Source organism: Vidua chalybeata, chromosome 7 (assembly GCF_026979565.1).
Source record: "Vidua chalybeata isolate OUT-0048 chromosome 7, bVidCha1 merged haplotype, whole genome shotgun sequence".
NCBI classification, from domain to species: domain Eukaryota; kingdom Metazoa; phylum Chordata; class Aves; order Passeriformes; family Viduidae; genus Vidua; species Vidua chalybeata.
This window is the reverse complement of record NC_071536.1, coordinates 32,676,767-32,701,955: the sequence shown is the minus strand read 5'-3', so window position 1 is coordinate 32,701,955 and position 25,189 is coordinate 32,676,767. Positions and strand designations below refer to the sequence as shown.

General features: G+C 39.6%; 1 protein-coding gene across 8 annotated transcripts in view; it reads right to left on the bottom strand.

The window, feature by feature from the left end:
- The window catches only part of R3HDM1 (R3H domain containing 1), a 77,901-nt gene that overhangs the window by 36,384 nt on the left and 16,328 nt on the right, over positions 1–25,189 (bottom strand). For 6 of the 8 annotated variants that reach the window (XM_053947124.1, XM_053947123.1, XM_053947125.1 and 3 more), the window contains 4 exons: positions 13,225–13,430; positions 12,174–12,384; positions 5,061–5,102; positions 4,520–4,609 (listed from right to left, as the gene is read on the bottom strand). In XM_053947124.1, coding sequence (XP_053803099.1) covers positions 4,520–4,609; positions 5,061–5,102; positions 12,174–12,344 — 303 coding nt within the window. In that variant the 5' untranslated portion in view covers positions 12,345–12,384; positions 13,225–13,430. The remainder of the gene's footprint in view (positions 1–4,519; positions 4,610–5,060; positions 5,103–12,173; positions 12,385–13,224; positions 13,431–25,189) is intronic. The other 2 variants (XM_053947127.1, XM_053947130.1) reach the window with 1 other exon arrangement.

Sequence of the window (25,189 nt, the reverse complement as noted above, 5' to 3'; positions counted from 1 at the left end):
TTTACTCTTTCAGGAGGTTGTCAGTGGAGGACCAACACATTCCAGACAGCCAGAGCCGAGGAGTTTGGGAGCAATGGAGTCACTGTACCTGAGGGACTCCCATGGGAGCAGTGGCCAAGTCCTGTCAGAGCCAGACTCCCCTGTCACCTTTTAACTCCCTCAAATGACAATTCTGCTCCCCTAGATGCCAGCTGAGTCCTTACTGTCACCTCCACATTCCCGACAACATCTAATCCTTCCCAATCCGGAGAACTGCCCCTCACTCACTCTTGCCTAGCCCTCTTCTGCCCTGCACCTTAATCCTTTCCCACACAAGTCCTCACTCTTCCCTCAAACCCCTTCTTACCCACATCCAGGCTCTTGCTCTAAGCTCTGCTCTTGTGTCATTGCACAGCCTTGATCTCACCCGTGGAATGCAGCCAGAGTTAAATTTAGCCAGGATCCACCAGGCTGGAGCCTGTTCATGTGCCCAGCCCTCAGCCACTCGTGCCAGTGCAGGCACAGGGGGAGCCCTGCACCACCCAGGCTTTGCCCAACAGGAGTTCCCATCTGCAGCTTTGGGGAAACAACTTTTTCAAATGATGGAAAAACAGCCACTGAGAGTTTTACCAGCTCTCCCTTTCATTATGACTTTTCCCCACAATAAATGTTCAATTAGACTTCCTAATTCATGAACATCCACTAACAACAACTCGGTGCCAATAAAGCCTTCTCAGCTTTGGACAGGATCTATAACCACATCTGATAAATACCAAGCCCAGTCACCAGCAAGGAACTCTCTCATCTGATTCTCTCCTAGTCTTGAGAATTCACCTTAAGGAGTCCAGAACAAGTCTTTGTATTCCTTGCCGCATAAACCTGTGTGCAATTCTAATGAGCAATTGATTTGTCACTACAAAATGTTCTACACTCACCATTCACCAAGTAGTGTGCAACCTTTATTTGAGAAAGAAATGTTTCTGTCCTATTAAGAAATTGTTCCTGACTTGGATTCACCAATGTGTTATCCTCCATGTTACAACAACACTCTACAAAACTATCAGTAAATTAAAGAAATTTTCATAGTCTGATGTTTCTTCACTAGAAAAGTGACTGCAACTTCTAAACTCATTCCAAGTAATGCACACAGCAATAGTTTAGTCAAAGGATCTCAGCAAGTAATCATTTTCCATACTTACTTCCCCAACAAGAGCTAAAAAAAGGAATCACCATCTGAACAGCCAGTTCTGCTACTACCACCAGCTCTACTTCAAAGTGTGATGCACCAGAACTGGGTACCAAAGGGCACTTTCTTGTGATTTCATGCTATAAAAACTGTAGCATCTAATTAAATATGACCTACTTGACTAGAAAGCTGCTGAAAAATCTTTTAACTTCTCTTCCCCTATAAACTCTCTTAATCCCACCCTGTTTGCAGCAGGTCTCTGCTGGCATTTGGACTGAACAGACTCCTAGCCTGAACTCTGATCACCCATCCCAAGCCATCATTGTAGAAGAGGAAATTGTCACCAAATTTTGATTAAACAAGAAAAAGCCAAACAAACAGGAAAATGCTCCAAACCATCAAAACCTGATTAATCCTGCCAGCTTAATACGTTTGAGAAAAAGGTAAGAATATTTCTCAAAGGCCTACATGCTGAGGCTGGGCTTTCTATCAGAAAAACCAACATAAGTCTATAGAAACTAATGTTACAGCCCTTGCCTTCTCCTCACACTCCCTGTCCATTGGGTTATTTTAATTTGCTTAGAAAGTTCAACTTTTTGAAGATTTATTTAATTGTTACTCATAATAACAACTGTAATTCATACAAAAACAGCTCTTCCTTAAAAAGGGCTTAACTGGATCACCCTTTGCTAGTGCTTGTACTTTGTATTAGAACATAGAGTCAGAACAACCTGATGTTTACACAAATGATGGCAAGAGAATATAGAGTTAATGTTACAAAGATATGTTCTTCCCACAGTTATGTTCTTCCCCTCACAATAAATTTGTAAGCTCATACTTTCACCTTTAGTACCTTTTAGTAAAGGGCTGCCAGTGCTTTTTAACAAGTATCAAAAATATCCAAGGCTCTTATCTGGGTTTCTCAGGGAGAAGCAGAATCTTGCTTCATGTTGCAATTGAAAATAGAAACCTAGATCAGAATATAAATTCATCTGCTTGAGACAATTTCTTTGGTCTGTCACCCTCTTCCATCACAGCCTTCTGAGGAGAAGCAGCCAGTGGTGCCTTGCTAAGTGCCTCCTGCACCCCCCTGTGTCAGGAATTTCACCCTGCTGGAGCTGCTGGTATGAAGGGGTGACTGATGAACAGTCACAGACAAGACCATGGAGTTATCCCCAAACTCACACCACTCCCTAGTTAAGTACATGTATTTTTCATCCTATCAAGCCTAACACTTTCTAATAATTGAACATTGTGATTCTTCAAATATCACCAGCAACATTATCCTGAAATTAATTTGTCCTGTTTCTTAAAACTAAACTGGAAGCCACCTTTTAGTTGCAATCATGGATACAATGAAGCAGTGACTCTTCTAGAATCAGAGGTGATTCTCCTGCTGCCAGAGACACCTGTGCAGGTAAGGCTCTTCCTTCTCTGAGCCACTGGAGCTCCCACACATCCCAAGCACAATTAATGCTTCAGAGTGTGGGGCTGGAGGCATACTAGTCCCAATTGCAGCAGCTGATTGGCACATATGAAGAGCTCTTCCATGCTTTCCCAAAGATAGTTTGGGAAAGGAGGCTAAATGGATGAAGAAATTGCCCGTGTTACAGAGGGTCATGGGAGACCAGTGCCCCACAGGATTGCACTCCAGCATCAGAACTTGTAACAGATTCCCACTTCTAACTCTCCAACACATTTCTCCACCCTCCAGGGAAGAACTAAATTTGTTCTTGCAATCATTCTCTGCACAGCTATTGGGATTCATAAGCCATTTCTTCTACATTACTGCTTCCAAAGAAAACTCACAGCTAGCTCTAATTTTGTTCTTAAGGCAATCTGCTTTCTGGTATTCCTTTTGTACAAACTTACATTATCACACAATCCAATTCATTCTGCAGAAACAGCCTTGACATCCCTCCTGCTGCTGCAAGGATTCCTTTCAAGGGCCACCTGGCAGCACAGAGCTAGGGACAGATTCCCAGAGGACTTGGCCACAAATGCCACCTTATAAATGTCTGACTTTAAACCATTCAACACACAGTCTTGTGTAGTGCTGGAGGTTGGAAAATCCTAATGCCTCTTATGTTGAAAATACACCATGGATAATTAGTCCACCAAATCAAGCTTCTGTCTTCTTGTAATTTGCTACAGTGACTGACAAAGTTAAACCCCACTGCTTCAGATTGAACAACTCAGCCTGACCTGATCTCTCAGTCTATTTTGTTATCTTACGGGAAACATTACAAACGGACTGTAAATCATTGTAAACATCAATAACTCTTTTGCTGGCTTTTAATCCTTTACTCTACAACCTATTCCAAACTATGACTTAGATTTTCATCATAGTAGCAGGCCGAGTTTCTGAATTCCTCTAGTCAGCACTTCAAATTCTGGTATATTAGTAAAAGCCTACAAAAATAATATTTTCTTATCTTTCCAAAGGAACAAAGCCCCCGCAAACCTGGAGGGTTTCAGTCCAAACCTACTGTTTCAGTCTCAAAAAATTTTAATTAGCTTGACAAAAACCTACATGAGCTCTCAATGTCCATCTTTCCTCAGAACTGAATTACCACCTCTCCAGCTAAACCCCTTCACATTCTGCTTTCTACTGCTTCCTTCTTAACCAAAGGAAGACTTTTCACAAAAGCACAGTTTAGAAGCTTTTCAATAACAGCAAAGACCCACTTCTGTTTTGATAGGCATGAACAAGCCCAGCATTTTGATGGCCCTCACTCATCCACAGAACTAAAGCCAGCGGTAGGGTTTTGCTCTGAAAATACAGACTGGTATGGAGGTAAAGTCAGGGAACATGGATTTTGTTTAAATTCTCTAAAGTCATTTTACATATTTTGTTCAGCATGTAGGAACTTCTGTGTGTTCTATAATTTTAATAGATTAATTCAGATGTACCTCAGGCAGGTATTACAGAGCTACCAGCAACTGGGACTAATATGCAGAAATTCAGTTACACCAGAAATCACAACTGCTTCCATTTTCAAAATGTACAAAGACAATAAATTAGGCTCCATACTAATCAGTGTTTCTATCTTACTAATTACAGACAGCACTTAAGCAGTTGAAGAGTCCCTCAAGTGCACTGTTGGACTAATAAGTTAAAAGAACTGACAAACCCCCTCTTTCTGCCCACAGATATCAACTAGGATAGCTCAGAAAAACAAGGCAGCAAATTCTGCACCTGATATTATCACCTCTATTAGATCAGTAGTAAAAAAAAAAAAAAAAATTAAAACCAGATGGTATCCACATATTTAAAGAATACCAGCAGACTTTTTCTTTTGAAAAAGAAGTTACTTGAAATTGTTCCAGAAACTTCAGTAAGGTGATTTTTACCTGGAGGTCCTGGGATATTTCAGCTGTGGGAGGTGGTGGATATTCTTCACATACAGCAAGGCTCCGAACTAACTTTAACTTTGTGTTTGACTAAAGGAAAGTATGTAAAATTAAAATCTATGGCTTATAAAAGATAATATAAATATACCACAAGCCATTATTTTTTTCATTCATTATATGAAAAACAAAATGGCTGAAAACAGCATTTTTCATGTTTTCAATAGAATAAATAATTCCCTTTAGGATGAAAATACCCAGGCAATTGCAGCTTTTGAAGGCACTACCAGAACAATAGAGCACATCTAAAGAAAAGTAAATAAAATATTGGGAAAGTGTTTCTCTCCATAACAATAAAAAGCCACCAAAAATATAAAAGCCACCAAAATCACAAAAGCAAACAACTAGGCAAGACAAAAATCCAACAGAATAAAACAAAGCTACAATGCCAAAAAATAAAAGTAAAGGCACTTTCCACAAAGTAACGAAGCTGCACCAAGCATGAAGGGCTCCCTTCGCATGCCAGCACACCGGGCTACCGTACCTTGGACCTTTTGGCCGTCTGTCCAAAGGACTGCGCTGGCCGCTGGCGGCAGGCACAACAGAGAAGGGTTACATTAGCTCAGAGGCACAAGTGTGTTAATGCAAGAGTCTGTACAAGAGAAAGCTTTGACAGTTAGCACTGACACGGGCAGATCTGTGAAAGGAACAGCAGGTGCTTTGCGCTGACGGATTCGGTGCTCTGCTACTTTCATCAGGTTTGTCCTTGATTTCCCTTCTTCATTTATCAACAATAGATATCAGAGCACTTTTACAGGAACCAAGTATTATCCTTGTTCAGTGGCATCCAAGCAGTTTACTCTCTCAGCCAGCTCCTACACTTTCAATTCTTGTTTCCTAATTTCCTTGGCAACATGACATGGTTTTTATAAATTTTCTTCCTATTCCTGAAACCTACCTCGAAGAATGATATTAAAAAAGGAAAGCATTGCCTCTACCAAGGGAACACATAACAGATGATGACCTATCATAAGCAGCTTAAAACACATGGGGTTTTTTCCTTTCATCTTGGGACCTATACAAGTATATTTTAAAATGAGCTACTGATCTTTTTTTTCCTCTTTCATTTAGTAAATTCATATGAATTAATATGCTTTTTCTCCTCCCAGACCCATTTTAGTAACTTATTATGCAATAATTTGCTTTTTCCTCCCAAAGCCCTTCTTCTATTACAATTCTTCCTTAAAAAAAAATTACCAGGCTTTTACTACAGTATGCACAGCTGAAAGGTACATTTGAATCAACAAAAGCATTTAATGATTTGTTAACTGCATAGTTAAAACTAACTCAATCCTCAGTGCCAGTAGCACAAGAATAGAAACATTTAGAGTAGCATCACGTAATTTAAATACTGGTTTCCCTGGAGAACTAAAACTGATGATTAGACAAGCTTTTAACAGAACAGGTTTTAGGGAGCACAGGCCTAATATTTATAAGGAGAAATTAACATCAGTAATGCAATTTCAAATGTTGTTTAATGGACAATATTTCCTCCTTTAAAAAGGAAACTGAATAGAAACTCCACTGGAAAACTCCATTAATGCAGCTCTCTTTGCCTTAGCTCACAGGAGATGTCTATCGAGTGCCTGAACTTCCTAGCAGGGCATACAACATCACTAAAAAGAAACCTCACCTACAGCAAAGAGCTCTACCACGTAAAGGCAGAACTGCTTTTTCTCTCATTTTCCTCAAGTCCCACATGTCTATTTTGGATGTTGCACCAGCTTAGCTGAGGAGCAGCAGAAGGGGAGCTCATTTCACTATGTAACAGAATTTTAAATAGCTGCACTGAAAACTAACTGAACTCACCACCCAATTTTTAAAGGAAGCTTGCTGGGATTTTGAGCAGTAAAGACAGTTCAAATGCTTTCATACCTGGAACCATTCAGACTCTGAGTTTTGCTATTTCCATACCTGGAACCACACAGAGACTTCGAGTTTTTCTGTTATGTGCATTTTTCTGTTTCCCTCATCTCCTCTGAAAGCATTCCTTGCATTCTGAAAGTTGGCCCTGCATACCCCTGGCAAAGTTTCTGTTACACCAAGCTACTGAATTTCAAAAACTGGATGATTTCCCAAGCTCTTATCAATTACTCCAGCCTCAATCAGCTTAGGTATGTTCAAATCAAGTAGTGCAAATTTAAAGTCACATCAGGACTGTCAGTGGAGTCCTCAAGAGGCAAAAGAATCTATACTCAGGCAATTGTTTATCTTTTGCAAAATTTTGCAAGCTTTGAAGCCAGTACATAAGCCAAAAGAATATATGGATGCAAACACCCCAGATCCAGATTTTATGTACAAGAGGGTACAAGAGGGAATTCAGTTATACAGGACATCGAGCTACTGCTCACTAATTAGATAAGTCACACATTTCAGTTATTTTTAAGAGTGATTTAAAAAGAAAGAAGAAGAAATGGTTGCTGGGACTAAACACCAATAATACTGGGGAGAGCTGGGGGGCCACTGTAGGAGGGAGACTTTCCTTTACAGATGAGACAAGTATAACTCCACCTATCCTATTCAAACTTCTCATCTAGAAACAACTACCCTGTACAACACTACTGTGATAGGTATGGACTCCTGGCTTCCCTGTGTGACTTTAAGGATGTCAAACCACAAAATTTCAATTCCCAAGACCCAGCTGTGACTGAGCAGTGAGCACCACACACAGGTCAGGTGAGAAGCACTGGAACACAGCTGGAGGGGCCAGACTGCAGGAACAGCTCAGGTGAGCACAGCCCGATGGTGCAAGGTCTGGCCTGGAAGTACAAACCCCAAAGTCCTCTGACACCACCAGCAACTGCACTCCCAGAGCTTGGAGATGGGTGAGTACAATCCAATGATTCCTTTCTTGGACAAAACCACACTGACACTTCCACTGGAATTCCAGGACAGCAGGTAGCCAATGCACATTGTAGCTGTTAATGCACATTATCTCTCTTTTCAGGCCCATGAATTTTATCTCCATCCTAATTTCTCTGCATTTATGAAGATTTGCTCCTACAGAACATCTTTATGTTCCCCATTTGTGAAAAATAATTTCTAGCTCATTTAGAATATGCAATCCTTGGTGAGTGCAAATTAGGCAATTTCTTTATATTTGCAGCTCTCAAAAAGATTTCATGGCCTTAAGAAAACACTGTGTTAATGAAAACCCTATTTATAGCCATTATGGGCAGGATTTCAAGACAGTGTTTAAAAGCAAGCATTCCAAATAATTGCATAATGAAAATAATGATTAGGCTCTTGCCTTTGATAAAACCCCACCAACACAACTTTTAAGACCAGCTACTATGCTACATTTCCAACTGCAAAATAAAAAGGGAAGTAAGACAGCCTTTATCAAAAACATAAATAACCAGGTTTTCAGTAGGAGTATTTGCCTACTTTATTTTTTCCTAAGTACCTCACCAGATCACATGCAAATTAAAGATCTGGAGCTGTTACATGCCTTCCTCTATCATCACTGTGCTGTCTAAACAAGCTGGATAAAAACAGGTCAGGCACAAGATGGCAAACTCAGACGTGTGAAAGGTTCTGTGAGAAGGGGTTTTATTTCTGAAGTACCATTTGGGCATTTCTGAGGATAGGCACAACATGACAAACCTGAACAAAGAGTGTTCTAAGGACATTCAGTTTTTTACCTTTCTGCAAAATTATGTCTCAATTTTAAATCCAGTCAAGTGCTGCAGTCCCAAGAACCATGGATAGCTTTGTAATGCTGAGGGAAAGGAACAGTGTGGTCCATGGTTACTTGCTGTCCTGCATTAGTGAGCAGTGACAGCAATTTTCCATGACACAGTCAAGGATGACTGATGGAAAAATAGTTTCACCCTTGGACATGGAGGCAACTGAAGAATACGAGAATCTGCCCAGTCATTTATCTAGTCAAAAGCATTACATCCCGTATTTTGGAGACAAAGACAGGTAAATCCTGACAAGACCAAAACAGCTGGGGAAGAGGCAAGAAAAGACTTTGGAGAACTTCAGCTGTGAAGCAGAAAGAGAAGCTCAAGGTTTGTGCTAGTACAGAAGGAAGATACTTGCAGGAAGAGAGATGTCAAGTTGCTAAGTAAAATAATTGTCTAATTGCCCCAAAGGACAAGGATATATTCTTAATTAGCATAAAACAAAATCAGAATTATACTCAACACAACATTTGCCTTGCCTTTATCATACAGTCGATGGGTACAACCCTGCACTTATGTCATGAGACTTTTTTGGGTTTTGAAACAGAAGTCTTCCTAATAATAAACGTAAGGGACTATCTTGCAGGATAAATCCAGGATCTTTAATTTGTTGTCAGTATTTCCTGCAGCTTTGTCCTTACAGTGGATGACACTGCCTGTCTCACCACCCAGAGACAGAGGCAACACAGAGCCTGTATTCCAGCTAATTCTGAATTCATTGGTTGTCACCTGGCCTGGGTAAGATGAACAGGTGGGAGACAACAGTGACTGGTGAACCAAAATCCACCATAGTGCTGATGTGTATGTGACTTCTGTGAAAGTACTTTTCATAACAGTGTCTCTTGTCTCTAGTGCCATTTAAATGATACTTGAACCTCACTGCAAATATGCCAGTTCAGAATTTTTTTCTGTATCATTATCTCTACTTTTGCACTGCTTAAAGAAATTGGAGTGCTGGCCATGTACAATAATTAGGTATTTTCCTCATTCACATTGTATCTCCAACAGCAGACATAGCAGCCAATCAGTTATTAATGCACAACCTCCAAATAATCTGGAATTTACAACCACAGTTACATTTCAAAATATAACCATCAGTTTCTGAACTGTGCTGTTCCAGAAACATGTCTGAATTCAATGGCCCATGATGGAATGTGTTGCATGAACCTATCTGATTGTTCAGAATCCATTCATAAGAGCTTACAGCAATGGAAGGAAGGTGTAGCTAAGATCAAAGTTGATGACAGAACATGGTTAGATGATCTACTGAATAAATTGAGCATTAAATTAATCACTGAGCATTCCACTGATGGAATGTCAAATTCAGACAGAGGAAGAATCACAGCTTGTTTCTTCCTTGGCTTAAAGAAGTCAAAGTGATGAAGTGATAACTGTACTGAGGAATATGACTGCAGTTTGTCAGTAGGTACCAAACTTATTCTGCCACCAGGGAGGAGAGCCAAATCCAGCCCCCATGCAACCCCCATGACCAACCCATCCTCTGAAGCACTCAGATAGTAAACAGAAGTACACAACAAATTCCAGTAAGTTTCTGATAATATTTTCTAACATTTCTCAGCAGATTCTTTGCTCTTTTTCCCACTACCACAATAACATTTAACCTGCACTTAATGACAAGTACTATGTCCACTGAAATTCCATCAAACTGTTTAACCATCCATTAGACTGTTACTGTTAAAAAAACAAGGGTTTTTTTACTATAGACAACCCCAAATTTTTGTTTTGTATTTTAGCATAAAACATGCTTTAAATGGGAAATCCTCAACTATGAGACATATATTTGCACTGGCAGCCTCCACAGTACAAGTGACATTAACTTCTGCTGATTTCAGTTGTTGCAAGGGGCTTGCTTACAGTAGCCATGTTCCATTTGGTAACTTTCTGTCTTCCTGCCACTCTGGAAATCTGCATCCTCAGCCTCAGTTTTTAATTAAACTGCTCATGTAATAGCAGTTCTGATTGTGATGGAGATTCCAGGACACCACACTAAATGCACTGACAGCAGAGCTCTTTCTATCCAACAGCCTTCACCATGCAGTGTCCAGTCCATTTTGTGGATGTGAGATAATCATTTCAGCCACCAGCTCTGGCCCCTGAATGAGGACCCAGCCAAGCAATGAACCCCCTGCCAGCCCACAGCCTCTGGCAGCACTGACAGGTTCATTCCTCTGCACTCTGATGAGACAGCAGCAGTTCTTTGCAGGAAGGCCTATTTCTTATTTGCCACTTGAGTCTCACAGAAATTTCCACACTAAAATTCATTAAATGAGAAAACATGAATGAGATGTTTACAAATTATTGAACTGTATGAAAATAACTAAACCATAGATTAATTTTTAAGGCTCAGTACTAGAATATTCCATTAATTAAAGAAAATACCAGCTCAGCTATAATATCTCCCAGCTTTTCAGGAGCAGTTATTTCTCATGTTACAGGAGAAATATTTCATTTCAAGGATTTATTTTTTCCATAAAATTATCTATTTACACTGATGCCAGCCTTAATAAAGCCAGCAGATATTAAAGTGTAAAACTATTGTTATTGCAGTGGTCTACAAGATTTATCTGGAAGCAATTTAACACAGCAGTTAAAGCTTACTTCACTCAGTGGGATATTGAATTGTTAGTCTTGAACAAAACTATTCCCCAAAGAACCTTTTACTCAAATCTCAATAACAAGAATCTAATAAGCTACTGTCCTGTTTTTGCAATCCACAAGAGATCCCTCGGATCCCAATCAGGATTTCTATAAAAATTTTGTTTAGTATTAACCCACAGACACAAAATTCCTATAGACAACTATAGCTTTTGCCAAACACAAGATTCTATTTTTCCTTTTACAAATCTGGCCTGTTTTGTAGGTTGTGTCAGAAATTTTCAGTTGCTTTCCTGAACTCCTCCCCTCATGTGAGCTGCTTACAGTCCTCAGGTGGGCAGCCTCAGCCAGGAGTGAACTCTCTTGTCCCATACCTAAATCTCAGATTAGATTAAATGTGCTGCCACAAATTCCTAACCCTTCCTTATCAGTGCGTTCTCCATTAACACAAGGTATTTTCACACTATTTGCTTTGCCTCCTTCTCACTTGAAATGTGATGCCATGACTTCCTTACGGGTACTTCACTTCTCCCACCTCCAAAAGCCATCCATTTATATGGCTCAGCTTTTCGGTGTGTGCACCAGGAACTGCCTCAGCTTTTCTACCTAAAAGTCATCTACCAAAGCTGTCAAGCAGTGAAGATCAGAGGAAGAGAAGGTGCAGGGAGTATCTGCTGCCCACCAAGGCAGGATGATGCTCCCCAGCTCATTCTGCAGGTGGCTGGGGCAGCACTCAGACCTGCTGGCCTCAGGAGCTCTGGGGATTTGGATTGCCTACAGCTCATTACTTCAGCCTTATGCTGAACAGCTCTGCTGGAAAATCTACACCTCAGCCACCTGTAAAGTGCAACAGCTCAAAAGCCCTGAGCTGGCCACCCCTGCCCAGGGCAGACACACAACACTCAGCACACACAGCCCAGCTCCAAACTCTGTCAGGACTCAGCAGCAGCAAGAGCCAACCTGAGTTTGTTCCTTGATCTGCTACAATGAAAGACTTACACATATGCACTCAGGGAAACACAAACACAGGCAAATTGTCTGGTTCCCAGCAAAACTGCTCATCTACTTCACAGAATTAAAAATGACTGAGTCATATTTACATGAGTATAAACAGAGAAGTGGAGCAAAGGAGGAGAGAGGAAGCAATAATCATATTTGCTTCCCTAAAACCAACCAAGTTTTTCTCACTGTACTAAAGAAACATGTAGGAGGATCAAGAGAATGGGAAACAACAAGACACAGACTTATTTAACATGATATACTAGTCAAAAATAAAATGAAAAGCTTCTTACCGGCATACTGTTTTTGTTATCAGAACAATTTTCATCCTTTTCCACTTGAATCTCTTCCTGACTTCCTGATTTTTTTAGGTTTTCAACTGGGTCTGTATCTTTAAATTCAGCTTCTGAACCCTTCATTGCATCAGTTTCATCTTTTACAGTAAGAATATCAGACATCCTCATTAGAAAATGTTATTTTAAAATTCTACAAGAAATATGGAACCTTTAGGACAAAGAAAAAGTGAATTATTGAGTAATTTAAAATTAATTAAAAAGCAACCCATACCTAAACAGCTGCCCAAAATAAACATGATTTTGCTGCAAAAGGATTCCCCCTCTGCTATGACACTTTTTTCTGTTTTGTATTAGAAGGAGTGATTTCTTTTTAACCACTTTTATCAGTGGTGTGTAACAGCAGACACCTACACAAACAAGAATTGAGAGCTACACTCTTGGATAATGCTCACAGATTTTCTCTTCCACATTTCAAAAATAAACACCTGAACATTAAGATACTCCAAATCAAACTAGGCTCCAACAGAAACAAGGCAAGATTTTCTCAAAGGAAAAGAAAATTACATACAGATTTATCTTAAAAGGGTTGGAAGTAAATAGATGAATTGTAACACCCCAAGTGTGCAAACATTCATAAATTTCATGAACTTTTACAGTTTCCTTGTTGACAGGTAATAACTGGACAAGTTCTGAATGCATGAATTTAGTCTTAATAAATTAAGCATTCTCTCAAAAACAACAACGAAGAAAGAAACAAACAATTTGGTAATTAGGATAATAACCACAGCAATTACAGTAATAATCAACAATTACAATTTATAATGATAATTTAAAACACTATGTAAATATAATAATTAAACCCCAAATTTTCCATAGGAAATAAGAAATACAACTCCTTGTCATTACTCAGCTACTGCAAGATGTAAAACCAAGGATTTTCCATTTCTTACAAGAAATAAAGAGTAAGATCTGAATGCCTAAACTCCTTCATAAGAGGCAAGTAACAATCTAGTAATGTTATGGAAAAGCTTAGTGTTTGATTTAGTACCTGATATGTTCTAGAGTTTGGGGATTGTGGTCTCCCACAAAAACAAAATAGAATAATCCGAAGATCCTTTTCACAGTTGTCAGCCAAGATGTCAGTTGTGATGAACCAGCTGGAATCTGGCAGGAGTCCCATGTCCTTATCTCCAGTGTAGAGTCCTGGACAGAACTGTTTGGTCTTGAATCAGCAAGAACATCCCTTTTGAATGCCTGAAAAATCAACAAAGGAAATGCACTATATTTATATTTGCTATGGAAGGGGAGATGGACCATGATGACACCTAAAAACTTAAATAGTCATTTTAAGAAAAAAAAGAAAAAAAGAAGAAGTCAGCATTTGTCATATCCATCCTGCTCGCTCTATCTAGCAGCAGTAACAGTTTCATTGGACATCCAAGACATTTCTGCATTACAGAGTTAACAAGTAGTCATAATAAACATTTGTTGGCATTCCTGAAACTCTGTTTCTATAAACAAGCAGGTATCTTCCCAAAGAGTCTGAAATATGCAGCCCAGCAGGTGTGGAGGAGTAACAGGCCATGAAAGCTCACAAATGGCTGTCAGCAGAACAGTTTCTCTCTTTGTTGCAGTTAATCATCTGAGCACAGCCCATAGGCCCTATTTTGGGCAACTGGAATCACAGAAGATGGCTTCACTTTATTCAAGAAAATAACTGCCCTGGAATGAAGATTTACACATTTTTGCAAAACTGATTATTTTCCATCTTTCCTCTTTTTCAGAGTTGAGAATTAAGTAACAGCACCAGGCCCAAGGAAGCATTTGGAGGCCAGGCCAGAGCTCTAAGGGCAGAGCCAGTGGAGCCCTTAGAACACCTGGTGGTGCCCAGCTTCCCCCCCGCCACCCAAGGGCCTCCTGCTCCCTCGCAGGGAGATTAAAGCCTGGCTACCACTGCTCCAGAGCTGAAAAAACACTGTTTGGTGAGAGATGAGGTACTACAGACATGTGGAGTACTGAAATTTGCTACAAAGCATGGAAAAGAAAGATAAAAATGGGCTATGGTTCAGGCCCATAGGTAAGAGATCCTATTTACTGAATCTAATGGAGGGGAAAGGATTACAGATGAAAGAACAAACTGGAAATAAAAAGATGCAAAAATGCAACAAAGGATATCTAGGATTATTGGTTGTTGAGGTGTTTTTTCCAGACAATCCAAATGCTGATATAAAATTTATTAAGAAGCTCAGAATCTTTACAGTAAACAAAACTTGAACAGAGATGCTCTTTCACTTTGTTGAGTGACATGTGATTTGTACAGTATTTAGATAAATGTTAAAAAACATTACAGGCTGAAGACAGAAAAACAAAACCCAAAACATTTATGTCCAGTTGCAAATATAATATTGCAAAGTAGGAGTAATTTAATTACTACTCCCTACACAAATCACAAAATAGTAATGATAATCAACATCTTCCAAGTTGTTTTTTTTTTTTTTTTTTTTTAATTCTATCAAATACACTAAGAGGTCCTGTCCATTTGCAACACCATTTTAAAAACACATAACAGCATACACAGTTACCAAAACACAGTCTGCAAATATCCTTGCTTGCCTAGGTCAATCCAGGAAACCGATGCACAAGAAAAGTCTTTATATTTCCTATGACAAACTAAATGCAAATTAGTTTATAACTTGTTCTGAACAGATTTTTCCCTGCAGAGAGATTTAAAGCCTGCAGATTTGGTGCTATGTATCCTACAGTCAAAAAGACAGAACTGAGGAAAAGCTGTGGAGTTCCAATTCACACACAAAAAAAATAAAAATCTCAACTTTGGGTTCATAGAATGGAGCTATTTTGAGTCAACTGGAATCACCATATGTGCATCTATGAGTAAATGCCAAACCCTGTGCTTCACACTAGCAGCAAAGCACACAGAATAGAAAGATGAATCTTTGTTTATTTGATTATTTTTTAATAATACCAGTCACAGATGCATTGAGATTGGTAATGCAACCTTGTGTTTGTGATCCACAACTGTGAGTTTAAGTACTTGGATAAGATTCCATCCCTGAAGTTTCCTCTAATTCAGCAAATTTTCATAGCTGAGATAATCTGGTTCTAAACTTCCACAGACTGGATTAAAAAAAGATTTAAGGAATTTTATGTGCTGCAGACCAAGTGGGGGAGCAAACCACAGCCCATCCTTTTGAATCCCACCTCTTTCACCTCCCCATACAGTTGGATGTTAATTTCTTGTGTCCCATGTAGGACAGGTAAAAGGAGGAAAAAAGCAAGAAGGCAGTCCTTAGGAGCTGCTCTGTTCTTTGGGGAGAAAATAGGATCTGGTAAGCAAACTGATTAATTGAAACAAAATCCCAGCACTGGCTTTACACTGGATTGCAGTACAGACAAACATAGTATTTGCAGATTTTAATAGGAGGGACACAAATGAGGTTCTGCCCTAAAATTATCTAAACAGTTGAAAGGACTGAATATTAGGGGCAGAGCATTACCTGGGTTTGCAATTAAAAGCTCAAACAGCTCCCAACATGTCTCATGAAAGAAAACCTACCAATTCTAGCATCTTTTATAGGTGACAAAAATAGACACCTACTTTAGTAGACAGGAAATAAAAAGGCTTGTATGTAAGAGTGGAAGATAAATGTCATACCTGTGTTCTTCACCCTCAGGACTGCTGTCCCCTTCTAAATACTCAGTACTGAAATGTACATTCTTCTTTGTCATAGTAATAACATTATACCCCAATATTCATCCTAAAATCTGGTAATCCTCTTTCCAAAAAGTGGTCAGCACTTTGTCTATGCAGCTACTCTTTCCTTTCAGAGGGAAGTGTAATTATCAGCTGTGAGATGTCCAGTACTGCACAGACATGAGCTTTGCAGTCAGCAGATCGGAAAATCAGTCAGTGCTGAGCTCTTAACTGCTTTCTTTTGCACAGCCTAGAGGTTAAGTCATAAAAAACCTCAATAGATCAAGCAAAGTCATTCCTGAGTTTTATGACAGCAGCCTCCTGGATCTTGATACGAGAAACCACTGGGTCCCTCATTTCGGGTTCTGACCTGAAAATTACCATATGTAAACCCACTTAACTGACTTGTAATGAGCAGAGATATTTCTGGGAATAGGATCTACTCCACTTAATCCAATTTCTCTAAGAAGCATCAAGAGTTCCAACTACTTGTTGGCAGTGCAGATGGAGATAGGAAGCTTCGCACTGCCCATGACAGAAGAAATCCATTATTTTTCTTCTAAAAAGATGGTAAAAGAAGATGATTATTTTCTTTAATTATTGATATCATTGTTGTCAAAAGACCCCAGGAACGACTGTCAAAATAACTTGTATCAATCAAACTTGGGCAGAAAATTGGATTAGAAAGGTGGGGGTGAAAAAAAAAAATCTATGTTCAACATGCAAAGTGGACACACTTTGGAAAGGTAATGTGAAAAAGGAACGTGGAAAGGTAAAGTGAACATTTATTTCTTAAACAAGCTTCTGTTGACTGATAAATCAACAGAATTCCTGCAACCAACAAACACTGGCCTCTTCCCACAACTTCCCCAGCAGCTTTGTACAGCAACTCCCTCCTTCAAGCGGAAGAACTGATGGATGAATCCTCCAAACTCTGTGGGAGAAGTTTTGCTTTACCCCTGACATAACAGTAGTATAAACCTTTCTTGGATGTGGAAGTGCTTATTTTTTTTTTTTTTGAGAAAAGTCAGGACCTGTCCTAGGAAAATGGATCTTTGAAGATTCATATCAGAGACTGCATAACAAGAGATTTTTCCAGCTGTTTTTCACCTCAATTATATACACAAATCTATTTTAACATCATTCCTTCAGGGTTCCACCTCCACCTTTCCACCAGCTCTGGTGTTTGCTGAACTTTTCCACGGTGTGATTCCCTGAGAAGTGACCCATGAAGCTCTTTGGCTAGGGCAGGTTCTGTTGGGCTAACGAGCTATGGGTGTGCACAGGACATGTATGGGAGCCCTGGGCAGCAGGAACAAAGCCTCAGGAAGAACAGCAGCAGCTGCACAGCTCTTTCTGCAGGGGTGACTTTCAGCTGTGCCCCAGTAGTTCCAGTAAGGGCATTTCAACAGCACCAGCCCAACTCAAAGCAACAAGAAGGTGCAGATTAATGTCATTATCTAGTAACTGAGAGCCTGGAGATGAATCCTGAGACAAAAGGTGGGCAACCTGACAAACATCTATATTTGGAACAAATTAGTTCCCCCTGGGAAACTTCTGTTTAGGCAGAGATGGGAAAAGGACTGGAGAAAAGTGACCAAGGTGATGAAGGAGAGGAAAGGAGAAAAAAACAAACAAAAGCAACCCCACACAACCTTGAAAATCCTGACTTGGAGAGCAAGGGAGGATTCCAGAGGGAGCAACAATTCTCCTGCCCACAAACAGACCAAGTTGTGCTCATGGATGATCCAAGAGCCATATACTAGGGTCTGCAATTTTGCTCTCCCTAGTAACTAGTGCCTCAGTGGCCCAGGCTGTTTAAATATACTACACAGCACCTGTAAAAATGTAGCAGCTGATACTAAGACTGCCATTAATTTAACAGAAAATTCAAAGCAGCTTTGTACAATTATCAGAAATACCAACTGGAATTATGCAGAGGCAGCTGTTCCCTGTTTCATGCTTTCTGCATGTCATGGCTAAAGTTTGAGAACTATTAAATAACCAACTAGGGAGCAAAGAGTCCTGGCCTGGCTACTGAACTCTGATATTGTGCAGGTCTGATCTTAATTAAAACAATTATTAGAAACAAATAAATGAGAAATTGGTCCACTTTTGAAGTATGAATCTAAAAGATTTCCTAGTATTTTTTACTGGAAAATGCTATACAAGTGAATTCATGCTGCAATGATTTCAACACACTTAAATCAAAGATTTATGCTTTTCTTGATGATGCTATTTACACAGATTTTGAAGTTCTATATTCATCAGTTAACAACTAAATGTTATTTACTCCATTAGTATTAGAAGATACTTCTTATCTGATTCAATTTACCAAGGTACTTAGTAATTAGATTTTCAAAGAAAGAGTATGATAAATGCATCTCACTGTCTGTACATGTTATGTCCTACTACCAAGTGTAGACATCATAAAAAAATTAACTGGATGGAAATAGAACCAAATGCACCAGAAGCCATTTGCAGACTTTCTCGACAAAGTTTCCTCCAATCTGGAACCCAATAAAAGGCTGACTCAGGTCTTGCTCCAGTTCATCTTGCTGCAATTTTACAAAAGTGATCTGCCCTCCTATTTCCTGTCCTGCCCCTCTGTCAGAGGTGCTGCTCCAGCAGCAGCAGAGCACAGGTTTACACTCCCCCCCCCGAGCTCACAGGGACTGAGAGCTGGGCAGGGACAGGGGCAGGGCTGGGCACCCCTGGGACCAAGGCACCACCATCCCACCTCCCCTCACTGGCACAGCCTGGAGAGAGGAAGGAAAGGCAGAGACAACCTTAAAGCACCAGAGCACACCTGTCAAACACCCACTCCAGACATACACACACCTCAGTACACAGGGTGTCATCTGGACAACAATAATGCTGAACATTAGAAACAAAACCTGAAACTTGCCCCCAGTCTTCTTAAATACCTTCTTTTCTTTACTGGGACATTTTGAATGCTACAACCTCTTTTCCAGAGCAATATAGTGCCCTTCTTTTTCACACTCAGGGCCTCAGATAGGACACTACCACTGCTCATAAGACAGTTGACAGGCTTTTAAAGAGGACACCTTTCACAGGAATAGGCATGTGAGAAGCCAAGGTGTATTATTAGCAACTATCCCTCCCCCTCCTTTTATATTTTAAATTCTGAGCAATGCTCTAGGGCTCTTTAATCCTGCCTCACCTTCTCCTGTGAGTTCACTCCTGAATGCAATAGAAACACTGAGCTGACAGTGACAAAGAACAAGATAATTCCTTCAGGAATGTAGTTGCATAAATGAGAATAAGATATTTAATGACAAGCAAGACTAGAGCAGCCTTTTATTCTACATATTGAAAGGAAACTGCAGTATCCAAATACCGTGGAAATCAGGAGTTTGTTGACATTTGTTATCCATAAACTCAAAAAATTAAACTTGAAATGTACCCTGAAAAAACTCTGCCACTACCCAGTGCTTCTTCAGAGTGCTCTGGTCCTCAGGAGGCTCAGTTGCTCCATTCTGCACAAAGCACTGTCATTCTCTCCTCTTAGTTCCGTTCTTGTACTTCACCTTTGATACAGGTACATCAAATGAAGTAAACACCTTTGGTTCCCTCCTGGAAAATGAAACAGTTCTCTGGATGTAGCTCCTGCTCCACTGGAACATGACAAAGGGGTTCTTATAAGGAGCTTCTAGCTCAGTATTAAATCTGGCAGACTACAGGCATTGTTCTTTTCACCATTTAGAGAAGGAAGAGGTTGGGCATACTAGGATACTACTGAAGGAAAAAGAAATCCCACTACAATCCTTGTTTTGACTAGAGGAGCTACCCAACATGAAGAACAATGGAAGTCCAAGTTGCAGGGTTTCTGATGAAATGACAGTTCTAGCACTGAACAATCTGTGGTGGATGGAAACCAGCCTAGCTAACATTCACATACTGCTATTATAAAACACAGCTTTGTGGCTAGGCCACCCTCATTAAGGTAACAAAAATAATCTGAAATTGTTTATATACTATTTAAATTTGTTGCTCTATTAGGATCTAGTCTCACTTTTTTTTTTTTTTTGCAGCTTTAGAAAGAAAAAAAAAAATTTCCCAGACAGACTTCAAAACAGTTCACTGAACACTATTTTCTATATAATTGTCTCCTGGCAAGCATCTGCACAGGGTAACATACCTTGGCAGACAAAAGCCATTTCAGCTTGAACACTATTAGAGCATTAACCTTTCCAAAATGCCATACCTCAAAGAGAGCAGAGCATTAGGTTAGTGGAAAATCCATCTGTTGAATGGCTAAGCCTCTTGTCCTCCAAAGAACATGCCTGTCCAAAGGCATGAGGAAAGAGCTATTTAGAAATGCTTATGAAATACAGCATGACATATCTTTAGTTTTTGCTAGCATAGTTCTGTTGGCTTGGGAGGGGAAAAATGAATGCCCTTCTCACATGACATTGCTGTACCAGCAAAAGCTCTGTAGAAACAACTGTGCTGACGAAGACTTTGTTGGCTTAGCTTTCATCATTCAGAGAAACCCAACTGACAGCACAAAAACTCCTCCCGGCTCTTGAGCTGTCTCTAGAGCTGATATTCAGAAAATTCTGTGTCCATGTGCCCACACCAGCACCTTCCCACAACTTCAAGCCATTTTTAGCTTTGAGCAATCCCTAAACCTGCCCTCGCTATCCTCACCTTGTTCATATTGCACGGTCACCCATCACCCTTTATCAGTTCCTTTTGACAATTTGCACTTTTTTTTTTTGCACAAATATTTCATTCACTTTTAACTATACCTTTAGAAAGCTCCCAACAATTCCAGGAAATGCACACATAGCACACAAGTCTGCATCACCATATAATCTGTTTAATATTTATCTGTATGTATCTATTTAAAATACCTCTAAGTCATAAAGTCAGTCGGATCACATGCCCAAACCCCAACTATCTACCTGTTTTCAACTATCAAATAGCAACAGCTGTCTTAATAAAAAAAATCCTTTAAAACTGAAGAAGAGTCATCTGTTATTACATCATCCTCTGAAGCCTCATTTCTAGTGTCAAGGCCTTTAAATGGAGTAAGAAGAGTAACAATATGCTTTTTTTGTGTCAATTGGAAATCATTAGTTTGGGAAAAAAATCCTTGGTTTTCTCTTTATGAGGCTGTTGATGCTTGCTAAAGGTCAGAGGTTTTATAGCACAATTAAGTACAAGTATAGCCTGAGCTGTTTACAGTTGCTTTAAAAGACTTTTAAATAAAAAACCTGGAAACTTGTTTTATATTACCCAATTATAAACTAACCAAAGGGATCTTTAAGAATCTTTTAAGCTCATCATTGGTTAATTTTGGTATGTTACAAACTGTCCAGAAGTAAGAGAACATAAATATTTTAAGTTCAGATGATGTAAAGAAATCATCTTGCTACTCAAAACACTCCACAGAAAACACGTAAGATCAAACAAAGTCATGCCATCTACAAGTCCCCAGATGATGCAGTAGCAAACTAAAACCTCAAAATAGTCAAAGATTGATTTTTCCCCAGTTATTTTAAGTAAATGAACTGAAGCATTGCCTGTGACTATTTCTAGTGGAGATCCTCCAAATAGCAGCTCTCTTAAGACATAAATCTCCATTTCATTTAGAAAACAGCCATCCACAACTGCATACAGCAGCTAACAATTTTCTGTAAATAAATCAGGCTTTATTCTTAGAATATCTAAGCTAACCATCATATTTCCACCAGTAACATGAAAAAGTGTCTCTAAAACTGACAAATTTCAATAGTGGATGGTAGGAACAGACTCCTGGAGTTACCAGGCCAGGTTAAAGATTCTGCTTAGGACTCTAAGATATTGCAGATTATGCAAAGGACTTAGTTTTCAAAAAAGTTAAGAAGCAAAAGCTCTAACTCTAATAGTCCCTTTCTTTCCATCTTATAACAAAATTCACTAATTTGGTAAACTACTGTGCCATCTCTGCATAAAATGAAGACAAAAATTATCAAAGCAAACCAGAGGAACATGACAGAACTTTCCCTGGGGCACTATCAATGCTCACACCAATGTCCTTTTAGCACAGCTTCACAAATACCACACCACATCACCATACATGCAAACATCATCTGGCTGCTTCAAAATCTGGTGATTACAAACATTAGGTAAAAACAAATCGGAATTTCAAAACTGTCTACCCTACAAACTTTAATCCTCTAGCAGTGTATTTTTGCTTCATTTGTAATAAAACCACAGTGGTCTGATGCCAGCAGTTCTGATAGTGCAGGAATTTGATAAAAATTAAATGATTGATCTTCATGGAATCAAATGTCATCAATTTAACAGTCATCCAAAATTACTTGTTATCTCAACAAAAAGACATTTGGTCCACAACATAAGACAGTCATCAACTGCGTAGAAAAAAAAAACAAACCATAAAACATTTTCACATAGCCTACTATAAATACTGTTGCTGTTCAGGTTTGGAATCTATTTTTCAGTTCAAAACTTATCTTTACACAAAAAAAAAGCTTACTTGTACTTCCTCATTGGATAACAATAACACTTCAAAAAAACACACAAAAAAAAAAAAAAAAAAAAAAAAAAAAGGCATCTCCCCCATTTCATTTCTGCCACCTTGGGAAATTCTTTTACCAGAGATATTTTTAATGGTTTTCCAACCACAGCACAAATAGAACACCCAGTAAATAAAAATTAGCAAGAATGCCATTATTAAATAAGATGTAAGAAAAAGTCTTTTTCAAGTCAATGTTTAAAGAAGGAAGAGATTTAGGGATGCTAATGATCTCTGCTAACTGATTAGGCCTAGAATGCCTTTTGTGGAAAAAGGGAAACCAAAGGCAAACTGCAATTTGCCTTTGACATTTTATTCTTCTCCTCTCGGGCAGCGTTTCGATGCCCTGTTCCAGGGCTCACATACCTGCGTGCTCTCGGCATTTTGCGCCATCATTCAGCCCCCGGGGTGTGCTCTCCATCCCCCCGGGGTGTGCTCTCCATCCCCCCGGCCGGGGCTCAGCGTGTGCCCGTGGAGCGGCCGCTCCGCGCTGCGGCGGCGCTGCCCGAAGCCGCGGAGACAATGGGAAGCCACAGCTGGGAGCCGCGCTGGCACTGTCACTGTCACCCAGCACCGCCACCCAGGGAGCTCCTCCTCGGCAATTCACAACCTCCCGAAGCCCTCCGGCTGCTAGAAAATGGCTGGACACATTTTAATCACTTTCTCCATTAACAGTCAGACTACTCTAAAATTAAAGTTTACACCACACTGGGAGAATTTTGATGTGACAAAGAAGCAGGGCAAAAACGTTCGTACTGTAAAGATATTAATTTCCTCTCTAGACAGTTTTATTTCTTCACTTTGGCAATGTGAACACAACACAAAAAGTCATCAGTAAGTTAGTCCTCAGTGCCAGCAGATAAACACACTTGTCACTGGCAGAATGAATGCTATGATAATTTTCTGGACTGGCACATACCCACTATCAGAACCCAAATATGGAAGAAAAACGTTGTCTAAAACAGAGGGGTAAAAAAAAGCCAGTTATATGATAATTATCATACTTCCAAAAGCAGTGCCCAGACCAGCAGTCTGCAGTTTTGTTGCTTATGAGGAACCTCTATCCCTACCCAGCTGCAGCATCACCCCCTGCTCAGCAGCACTGCTGCACACTGATAATCATAATCCCCTCTCTGGACTCTCCAGAGACCTCTCCGAGGGATCCTGCACACCAAGTTATGCTGGAAGAAGAATGGGGCAGTATTTTTAAGCTGCAGGCTGCAGAGAAGGGAACTACAGAACTACAATCTTGGGAGGCTGCAATTCCTGACAAACAGGAAATCAGTATCCTATCTATTTAAGTGACAAGATTAAAAAACACACACATATATATAGACAAACTCATTTCTACAATGTAACAAACATAGGAAATAAAAAATCTAAATCAGCCGTGGAAAGATTTAGACTTGTCACAGACTGCAGAAGTCTCAGTATTAAAATAGATTTTTATAAATAAACAAAAATATAAATATATATAATATATAAAAACATAATTTGATATTGAGTCTGCTGAAGTTAGCAACAGATTTTAATCTTTCTACACTTGCTATTCCCCTCTTCTGCCACCTCTGTGCTCCATCTTTGAAGCCTCCACTCTTTCTGCCCACACATGGCAGTGTCACACACTCCACACATCTTGGCTGTCGTCCTTGAGCAGCAACATCATTATGGGCGGGGGGAAGACAATCTTTTTGATTTAGCTGAAGACAGCAGTTGTTGGATTCCCTGCTTTTCTCTTGTGCACTGAGTTCAGTGTAACTGCTGGCTATGCCCCTCCTCTACACACCAGTTTCTTGCCACCTCAGCACACACCCCCACCGTCCCTGAGATCCCATCCCAAACTGGAGGAAAATACACACAAAAGGCATAATAGCAAGGAGGCCCCTGCTATTTTTGCAGAGGTTCCAGCTGGTCTGCAATGGGAGCATTATTTCTCATGAAAAAGGCTTCCTCAGCAGGATGCTAGACAAGAAAATTACTTTTATTTTCCTAATTGTATAATGAATTCCAAATAGGTGATCACCTATGTGCACAAGCCATTTACTGTAGGGCCCATACTCTGAATGCTGCCAAAAAGAATAGTTTTCAGTTTCTGAACACATTATACAGATTACATTAATGTCAGAATAATCTTTTAAGCAGTCTCCTCACACTACACTAGGAAAATGTGTCTGCTGTGCATGTCTGGCTAGTGTTATAATCAGATTTGGTATTCACATACACCATGGCAGAGCACCTAGGAGAGTTTTTATAATCAGGGAGCTCAGTAACAAGATGTAGCTAGCCTCAAACAGGAAATAAAGTAGTACTCAATGGAGAAAGAACTGAGCAATGTCCTATTGTTATACTCTGCACTGCCCCTAGGAATATTTTTCTTAATTTTTCTAAACCTCACACACCCACACATTATGAAGAGTTGGGGCTTCTGTAACTCCTATCCTGGAGACTCATCCTAAAGGAGAGGATAGACTGGTCTGGGTTTACTTTCTCATAAGCAAAACATTTTATCCCTACATACATGTATTGGTCTGCTCTAAGTGATGGATTAGAAATTGGAATAGCATTCATGACCTGAAATGTTCCTGTATTAGAAATGTACTGTATAAATGCTCACCTGATGTTGTGTGTATAAAGGCAGCCAATGAGCTGAACAAAGATTGTGCCATGTGCAAATGAACATAGGCATAACATGCTAATATATGTGAAACAGGAAAATAATTTGAATGAAATATCAAAAATAATGCTGTAATTTCC